General features: G+C 40.6%; 1 protein-coding gene across 1 annotated transcript; it reads left to right on the plus strand.

The window, feature by feature from the left end:
- The first annotated feature begins 974 nt into the window (after window positions 1-974).
- Window positions 975-8,896, plus strand: LOC115385656 (retinol dehydrogenase 12-like). Its single transcript, XM_030087729.1, has 7 exons — window positions 975-1,085; window positions 1,265-1,380; window positions 3,056-3,211; window positions 3,286-3,390; window positions 6,171-6,380; window positions 6,497-6,689; window positions 8,561-8,896. The coding sequence occupies exons 1-7, from the start codon at window positions 1,075-1,077 to the stop codon at window positions 8,661-8,663; spliced, it is 894 nt and encodes a 297-aa protein (XP_029943589.1). The 5' UTR covers window positions 975-1,074; the 3' UTR covers window positions 8,664-8,896.
- Window positions 8,897-10,310: the final 1,414 nt, after the last annotated feature.

Consider the following 10,310-nt stretch of genomic DNA (forward strand, 5'->3'; position numbering starts at 1 on the left):
ATAAGTACAGACAAGATGCGAAACTCAGCATCCTCAGCCACACATGGTGTGTCCTTATGGGAAAACTGCCTACAGCTTTCAGATGTAAACTGGAGTCAATCACTTTGGTAAATTTAATCAGTCCCTGTGTCAGACACAGATTGGAGTGCAAAGGTGAACAGTTGTAAGCTGCATGTGTGTGACGAGTTTTTTTTTATCTGCAATAAATAAATTGCATAACTTGTTTGTGTGCCAACACGTGTTAAACAGGTCTGTATACCAGCAGCTGGAGTGCAGCTGAGACTTTTAAATGTAGTGTATTTTACATTCAATTCAAGTTCACCTCAGAAGAAATCATATAGCTCAACGTTTTTATTTTCAATGTTTGTACTCCCTTCAAAATTGCTCAATCATTGTAGAGCTATATGCTTTTATGGGTGGCTGTTAATTATGCTTATTAAGATTGCGGTTCACCATGTTGTCATTTCTGAGTTGACCACTGTTTTCAAACTGCAACTTCTTTGTATATTAAATCAATTAATTCAACTTTTTCATACACGTTTGAATATTGTTTTTGCTGGTCTAAGTATTTATGACATTAAACCTTCTTCAACAAGAGGGAGAAATAGTAGCATGATAAACTGCAATCTCCCTTGATTTCGGGGAAATTCACCTTTATCCGACACTAGAACTCCGACCCATAATAATAAATGGTCATCAATAAAAATATATTGCTCTTCAATGATACACAAAAATGCGCTCGATATTATGGTAATCTTTTCTCTTTTCTTTTTTTTTCTTTTTTTTTTAAGTTGCCCAACCTGTTGTCGCAAATCCAAGAGTCCCCGCCCCTCTGGCCCATCCCGTACTCATAATTGAGTTTACTCACATTCAAAGGCGGGATCAAATTGCATATCAGCCAATCAGCGGTGCCGTGAGCTGACGCAGCTGGCCGTGATTGGCTGTGAGTCAAGCCCATCAAAAGATTGCAGTCCGGTGGGTTTAAAAACATTTCCGGAAGATCAGTTTTAATTCTTGTATGTTTTTCTCCAGACTGTCTTCTACCCTGAATATTAGATATACATTTTCGGTGCGATGCCATTCAGGTGAGAGAGCTTTATATGTTTATTCATAAAACATTTTAAACTGTTATTTGACATCTTTTATGTGACAGGGTTGGTTTGTTTTGGTGCAAACTCGTGGGTTTTTTTTTCTTGTGCGTTAAGACTGTTTGTTTCTATAACATCCGTATTTTTTGGTTGACACGTGTTTCTGAATCTTACAGTAATATGTTCCGGGCAGCCTGGTCCTCTGAGGAGAGGCTGGACGGTAAAACCGTGGTGATCACCGGAGCCAACACCGGCATCGGGAAGGAGACAGCCATCGACCTGTCCAAGAGAGGTCTGTGTCTCCTGTCGGTGTGTTTATCTTTTTCTGCCTCGTCATGGTGGCTTGCACTCTGTGATGATGACTTCTGATGCGTACAGCCCAGCACTCCACTTAATACTATTATCTTCTTCTGAATTAGCAGATATGAAACACAAAGTGAACCCAGAAAAATCCGAAGAACCACTTGAACTCTTGTTTGTCCCATCTGATCAGTTTGGTCTTGTCTTTTCTTGATTTACCACAAGCCCTGGCTTCATACCAAGGAGACCTTAGTTCATGTAATCCCAGTTCAACACAATTAAAACCACTGAGAAGCCTGACTATCAGGACATTTTGGAGTAATGGGTAAAAATTAAAGTTGCCTAACTTGTCCTGTTGAATTCTGTTGTTTAAATACCACAATTGAAGTCCAGACAGAAGATAAAACTGTGTATTTGAGAGGAAGTGAATTTCTATTCCCCAAAATGTGGTAAGAGGAGATGTATGAGTAATCATTTCTTACAACACTTTTTTCATGATTTACAACAGTATGAAATGCCAACATTTTAACAGGATGAGACATTTACACTTGATTCTTGTGACGTCAATGTTAATTTTGACTTGCAAAATCAGACATATTGGGCCACTTCATTCCATTGCAAGTGGAAAGTGAAAAGGTTTTGGGGACAACAGAACTGTTAAAATCTATTTACAGAAAAACATAAACAAATCCTGAGAAGTTGTGGTTCGGTAGCATTACCTTTTTTTCACTGCAAAATTCATTCGCCTTGTGCATGAAAAAAATTCTGCTCTCCTAACTTGTGGGGCTCTTTACTCTCATTAACTAACCCTTTTCCATCACTGTTCTGCTAGAGTAAGTTTGGTAATCCTATTTTACTGTCGACACATCATTTTGCAATCAGCTGCTTCCCCTTCCACACAACTGATGGTGTTTTAATGTGTTAATTCAGGTTCTATCTTTATGGCTTTTAGTTTCCTTAATTTAATCCATGAAATACATTCAAATGTTGATTTTAATCCCATTAAGTTAATTTGTTCTGTTTTACCTTATTATTTAGTCGTTAAAGTTGAAGCACAGAAGCACAGACTTAAGCCCTCCGCTACCCAGAGAAGGAACAATCGGGTTAGAAAATAGATGGATAGGAGAATATCACTATCACTGTTATATTTACATTTATATTTGAATTTTAGCTACTGCATTTTATTTATTTATTAACTTAGAATTTGTCTTGTGCACTTGCACTTTTACTGTTGTCCATGTTAAACGCATAAGGATAGTGAGAAACGTAATCTCGATTCCTTTGTATGTCAAGTACATGTGAAGAAATTGACAATAAAGCTGACTTTGACTTTGAACTTTGAGGTTATTTGTTGTCTAAAGTTTCTTACAGAATATTTGTCTTTTGTCATTGTGCAGCATGCAGTAATGTACACATATTGTCATGAGGGGGTGCTGTTAGCCTACAGATCTGCACACTGCTGTCCTTAACATCTCCTGATTGAAGAGTAGAATGCTCTCTGCTTGTGTCTTCTTTGTCCCCCACACACCAGAACTCCAACTGTTTTTGTTAAATTCCTAGTTTGGTCAAATGTACTTGACAAAGATTGTCCATGCATTCGTACACATAGCCAGTATGTATTAAAGCTTTACTGTTACAAATTACTGCTGTTGATCCATTTCGTTCAGGAGCCAGGGTCATCATAGCATGCCGGGACATGGAGAAAGCGAAGGCAGCTGTCAAGGAAATTATCGAGAGCTCCGGAAACGACAACGTCCTCTGCAAAAAGCTTGACCTGTCAGACACCAAGTCCATCAGGGAATTTGCTGAAGGCATCAATCAAGGTAAAATAATTTAAACCTCAAGAAGTATAAACAGGAAATTAGTTGTACATTGTTTTTTCCTCGTTCTTCTACAGATGAGGCGAAACTCAACATCCTCATCAACAACGCCGGCGTGATGGTGTGTCCTTATGGGAAAACCGCCGATGGCTTTGAGATGCAGATTGGTGTCAATCACTTGGGTCAGTAAAATCATCGTTAACAATTATTCTTTCAGTGTGTACAGTGCATCCGGAAAGTATTCACAGCGCGTTACCTTTTCCACATTTTGTTATATTACAGTCTTATACCAAATTGGATTCAATTCATTTTTTCCCTAAAAATTCTACACACAACACCCCATAATGACAACATGAAAAAAGTTTTTTTGAGATTCTTGAAAATTTATTAAAAATAAAAAACTGAGAGACCACATGTACATAAGTATTCACAGCCTTTGCTTAATACTTGTTGATGCACCTTTGGCAGCAATTACAGCCTCAAGTCTTTTGAAAATGATGCCACAAGCTTGGCACACCTATCTTTGGGCAGTTTTGCCCATTCCTCTTTGCAACACCTCTCAAGCTCCATCAAGTTGGATGGGGAGCGCCGGTGCACAGCCATTTTCAGATCTCTCCAGAGATGCTCAATTGGATTCAAGTCCAGGCTCTGGCTGGGCCACTCAAGGAGATTCACAGAGTTGTCCTGAAGCCACTTCTTTGCTATCTTGGCTGTGTGCTTTGGGTCGTTGTCCTGCTGAAAGATGAACCGCCGCCCCAGTTTGAGGTCAAGAGCGCTCTGGAGCAGGTTTTCATCCAGGATGTCTCTGTACATTGCTGCATTCATGTTCCCCTCTATCTTGACTAGTTTCCAAGTTCCTGCTGCTGAAAAACATCCCCACAGTGTGATGCTACCGCCACCATGCTTCACTGTAGGGATGGTATTGGCCTGGTGATGAGCAGTGCCTGGTTTCCTCCAAACAAAACGCCGAGCATTCACACCAAAGAGTACAATCTTTGTCTCATCAGACCAGAGAATTTTTTTGCTGATGGTCTGAGAGTCCTTCAGGTGCCTTTTGGCAAACTCCAGGCGGGCTGCCATGTGCCTTTTACTAAGAAGTGGCTTCCGTCTGGCCACTCTACCAAACAGGCCTGATTTGTGGATTGCTGCAGAGATGGTTGTCCTTCTGGAAGGTTTCCTCTCTCCACAGAGGAACGCTGGAGCTGTGACAAAGTGACCATGGGGTTCTTAGTCACCTCTCTGACTAAGGCCCTTCTCCCCCGATTGCTCAGTTTAGATGGCCGGCCGGCTCTAGGAAGAGTCCTGGTGGTTCCAAATGTCTTCCATTTACGGATGATGGAGGCCACTGTGCTCATTGGGACCTTCAAAGCAGCAGAAATTTTTCTGTACCCTTCCCCAGACTTGTGCCTCATCACGATCCTGTTTCGGAGGTCTACAGACAATTCCTTTGACTTCATGCTTGGTTTACGCTCTGACATGCACTGCCAACTGTGGAACCTTATATAGACAGGTGTGTGCCTTTCCAAATCAGGTCCAATCAACTGAATTTGCCACAGGTGGACTCCAATTAAGCAGTAGAAGCGTCTCAAGGATGATCAGTGGAAACAGGATGCACATGAGCTCAATTTAGAGCTTCATGGCAAAGGCTGTGAATACTTATGTACATGTAATTTCTTTGTTTTTTATTTTTTAATAAATTTGCAAGACTCTCAAAAAAACTTTTTTCATTTGTCATTATGGGTGTTATGTGTAGAATTTTAAGGGAAAATAATAATTGAATCCGATTTGGAATAAGGCTGTAACATAACAAAATGTGGAAAAAGTTAAACGCTGTGAATACTTTCTGGATGCACTGTATATTCCCTTTAAAATGCTTATCATTGAAGAGCAATATGTTTTTTTTATTGATGACTGTTGATTATTACAGGTTCTGACTCTGATAAAGCTAATTGAGTGAGATGAAGAATGCTATTTATCATGCTGCCTCTCCCTTTCTCTCTGTTTCAAACTGCAGCTGCTCTGTGTATAAATTCAGTTATTTTTTCTTTTTGTAACATGTTTGAATATTATTTTACTGGTCTAAGTCTTTATGACAGTTTTTTTGTGGTATTTTTCTGAGATGAGCGATAATACAGATTTGTGTCCGCACAATCCATTTTCTTCTAAGTTCTTGAACGTATAAAACTACTAAATTTACAATTTTGTTGCCTTCTGTGCTTGTAAGATGTGTGTATTTAATCATAGCAGTTAAATCTTTAATTTTTGGTCTTCTTCTGCCTGCTACAACGTCCCCTAAACTAAAAGATCTGAAATAATACAGATGCACTTCATTAGATAAGAGTGACGTTAAAAGAGTATTTTTTAACACTTATTTATAAACTCACAGCTTATATTCTGAATACAACTCAGCATTTTTTTTTTTTTTGCTTTTAATGGCATTGGGAACATTTGATTTTATGGTGTAAAATTTTAAGATATATTTTGGATTTTCATTCACTTTTGGCTTTAATTGATAAAAATTGAAATATTTTGGTTTATATGAAATTAGTATAAGTAATGTGAAGTTTTATTTTGAAATATGAGAAAATGCCAAAGTATTTAATTATTACTATAAAATGCTTTCACCAGTCTCTTGACTGTTGTTTTCTGTACTTACTGTACTGTTCCAGATTGCAATACGTTTAAAGTTCTCATTCAGTATTTTTGAAGTGGAAGATTTGTGTATTTTTTTCTTCCTTTTTCCTACTCATCAGATAAAATAAGCTCTTTGTTTTATTGTTTTTTTTTTATCCATCATGAGATGCTTCTTACACGACATGTTTGGTAATGAGAAACCTTTTTGTCAGCCTTAAGTCAAGACTAAATACACTGACATTAGCCTCCAGTGATGTTATATGGCATCAGTCTTATGAAAGTACATTGTCCGATTGTTGACTGAGAGTCATATTGTCTTGTTCTTCAGGTCATTTTCTGCTCACGTACTTGCTGCTCGACCTGATTAAGAAGTCGGCCCCGGCCCGGATCGTCACCGTGTCGTCGTTGGCTCACTCCTGGGGCTCCATCTACTTGGATGACATCAACAGCGAGAAGAGCTACGACAAGAGCAAGGCCTACTCTCAGAGCAAGCTGGCCAACGTCCTCTTCACCCGCTCACTGGCTAAACGCCTGGAAGGTGTGGAAACAGTATTTAAATCATCTGGCTTGCTTTTTATAGTTTGAATCATAAAGATCACCGGTAAAGCACATGCAGTCATGGGTTCATTTTCTGTTTCCGCGTTCGTCTTTCAGGCACCGGAGTGACGACCTATTCCCTCCATCCTGGCGTCGTTCAGACTGATTTGTTCCGCCACCTCAACGGCCCTCAGCGGTGCTTCATGAAGGTGGTCAGTCCTTTCACCAAAAACTCTGTGCAGGGAGCTCAGACAACAATTTACTGTGCTGTGGAGCCAAAGCTGGCCAATGAGACCGGTGGATACTACAGGTAAACTTGTCTTTTTTTTAATATTTGTTTTTTTTAACGGACTGGCGACTTCTCGTCAGTGTATCCTTCCCTCATCCAGAAGTCGCTAGGACTACATTGAGTCATATACAGGGATTAAAGTTCTCCATCTGCAGACGGATTTCCGTCAGTTGGAAAAAGAAGGAGGGGAAAAAAAGTTGCACGTGCATTTGTTGTGATTGAGTTTTGACTATGGAATTAATGACGCTGGTGTAAACCAATAAAGCCAGCCAGAGCCTTGCTATTAGCCAATCAGAAACAGAGGATGGCGGCTTCACCACTGTCCCCCAAGAGAAGGATCTGGAGCTTCTCTCAGCCATTCTGTGCCAGTGATGGGAAAAAAAGTGCGAACGGGTGCACTGGAATGAGGGGACAATGTAACCAGAAAATATAAAAAATTTAAGAAGTACCCAATCCTCAGCTGGCCAGAGAAGCGGGGCTTTGGTGCCGCGCTAATGCACAATGAAACGTCCATGACGCAGTCCATGACGCCCAGCGCGTGCCACCGGTGGCGTCCACCACCACCTGCACCTATGGCAGGCCATTAGAGACAATAATCGTCACTCACTTACGCGTCAGTAAAGAAAAACGCCGCAAAAAACCAGCGTTTATTAAATAAAAAACGCTATAATGAACGGCGTTTCCGGCCAGAAAAGACGCCGCCCTTGAACGCCGCTCAATAACGGCGTTTTTCCGGTCTGGAAAAAATGCCGTTCTTGGACGGCGTTCAGTTGATAAAAAGCGGCGTCTGAAGTGTATGTTGATTACGGAAGCCCTAAAAGAAAATAAAGCCTCCCAAGCCTCCTCCTCTGCTGGAGTCACAGCAACACTAAAGAAAACCCAGAAACGAACATCGAGTGTGCTTGAATTATTTGGTTTTACCTCCAAAAAACAAAAGAAACATTAAATAAAAATACGTTCAACCTGTTTGGGTTTTTTAAGCACTATCTGATGATGGGTCAATGCACATTCTGGTGTTTGATTTGTGATTATATATTGCGTTTTGAATTTTCACATCTTGTTTGATCCAAAAAAGTTTTTGGGATTTAATGTGACCAACAAAGTGTTTTGAAGAAACTAAGCACTGTCAGCCGTGTGTGTGTGTGTGTGTGTGTGTGTGTGTGTGTGTGTGTGTGTGTGTGTGTGTGTGTGTGTGTGTGTGTTCTCGTATTTCTATCCTTGTTGGGGCCAAATGTCCCCACAAGGATAGCAAAAACGTGGAACGACGTGCCTTGTGGGGACCTTTTTCCGGTCCTAAGTAGGAGAAACAGTGTTTTCTTGACCATGTTGTTGTTACTGAAAAAAGTAAAAGTGCAAAAACATTTCTTTAGGGTTAGGCTTTGTTGTGGTGTGGGTTAGGGTTAGGGTAAGGGTCAGGGTTAGGGGCTAGACATGAATGGGAGTCAATGGACGGTCCCCACAAGGATAGAAATACAAGACTGTGCGTGTGTGTGTGTGTGTGTGTGTGTGTGTGTGTGTGTGTTAAACTTCTGGCTTGCTGTCGCTCTGAGAGATAAGGAGGTGCTGCATCTTGTTTGGATAGATTTATGAGCCTGTTTTAATGCTCCTCATTTGTACAGTGCAGTGAGTAAACGTGATCGATGACACTCATGTCACTTGTGAACGTGTTCATTGCTAATCAATATTATGAAGGAAAGATCAACATCTTCTCAATTTATTCAGGGTGGAAAAAGTTTGAGAAATACTGATTAAGATTATTTTAACAAATATCTCTCACGTCTCTGTACGAGCAAACTGACCCATTTAAACTGATTTATTCTGATGTAGGTGGAGTGTTTAACAGATTAAGTGGTGCAGGTTAATCATGAACAGAATTTTCTCATCGTTCACAGTGACTGTGCTCCTACCAGCCCCTCCCGGAAAGCCAAAAACGACGAGCTGGCGCAGAAGTTATGGGACCTGAGCTGCAACATGCTCTCCATCACATGGGATTAAGGCTGTAAAAACACTTATATTTTACTGAAATAATTCTAATTACACTAATTAATCTCACTCAGGCCGTCTGCCAGGGAGTAAGGTTGTACTATCTGTACTTTGCATTTTACAAAGTAGCATTTTCTTAAATAAAGTTTATATTGTTTACTATATGACAATATCCAAAGAATTTTGATGCAAGCCTTTTTAATATTTAAAGCTCGTGTCCGGAGTTTTGAAAGAGAGAGTTTTTTTTTTTTAATCCAATGTCTCAGGTTCCGCCCTCCCTCTGCTTTCATGAGCGACCAAGCCACGCCCCTTTAATTGTGCACGCTATTATCCGTCGGGTGAAAATGAGAGCCTCCGCGTCCTACAGCATCCTACATGCTTAGCGGTTTACGGTGGATGTTCAGCAGACAATGGCTATATCCGAGGTAAGCGGGCCGGCTGCTGTGGAGCTTTAACTCACCTCTGACTGGGCGAGCGGCCGTGCTCTCTGGCTGCGTGCACACTTTGATTCACAGCACGAGAATGCAGAAGCTCGAAATCTATTGGCTGAAGCTGACCGGCGCTTTTTCGGATAACATGGGGGTCTATGAGACGAAGGCGGGGCTCATAAATACATTTTTATATTGCTTTATGCTAATATTACATTGTAGTATCGAACCAGACTAACACATTTAAGCTCTGTTGAAAAATGATACATACGTTGGAAACGAAAGGAAACTCCGGACACGAGCTTTAATAAATGCAGTATATTTAGAGAAGCATTTCTTGGGAGTGTGACTCAGTTCTTGTTCACACGTGACAGTTTTCTCTGCCTGTCTTTTCTGGAAATAAACACATTTATAAAACCTATCATATTTGTTTTATCTGTTTGAAGTTTCCTGTTTTTTCTCGTTAGCGACCTGGGAGCGACTAAGAAGCTACTTAACAGGAAGAGAACAATATGTATAAACAGGACTGGACCTCTGTAGAAAAACTTGACATTTCTCGGGGTGTCCCCCAGGACCCCGTTTTGAAGCCTAAACTGTTCATCATCTATATTAATGACATATATGATGTATCTCAATAACTAAAACTTGCATTTGTTGCTGATGACGCCAACATATCCTATAGTAGTGACAATCATAATGAACTCATGAATATGATTAATGAGGAATTAAGTAAACGTAAAAAGTGGATGGACAATAATAAATTAAGGTTAAATAAGGCAAAATAATTGATTTTTGGAAATTCCACAATCAATTCAGAAACATAGATGATGATCGGTGGTGAATAAATTAAAAATGAAAAAATATTTTACAGAGTACATTATCATGGAAATCCCACGTCAGACAGATACATAAAAATGATCAAAATCTTATCAATGATAAAGTAAAAAAACTGAACATTGGGTTGGTTTGTTGCTGGGGGGGCTGTGTGTGGGTCTTCCTGTCTTGGCTGGCCTGGGGGCCTCCCCACCTTGATGTGGGGCTTCCCCTGGTCTGGCCGGGTGGGGGTTTGGGTGCCGGAACCCCAGCAGTCCTGACCTATGACTTCTGGTGTGGGTGACCCCACTGGTGGTGTTTCCCATGATGCTCAGTGCCATGTCTCCAAAGAACACAATGGGTCTTCGATGTCCCCATGCAGGACACCCTGAGGGCCCTGGGCAGCGGTGAGGGACAG

The sequence above is a fragment of the Salarias fasciatus genome, unplaced genomic scaffold (genome assembly GCF_902148845.1).
Source record: "Salarias fasciatus unplaced genomic scaffold, fSalaFa1.1, whole genome shotgun sequence".
Taxonomy (NCBI): domain Eukaryota; kingdom Metazoa; phylum Chordata; class Actinopteri; order Blenniiformes; family Blenniidae; genus Salarias; species Salarias fasciatus.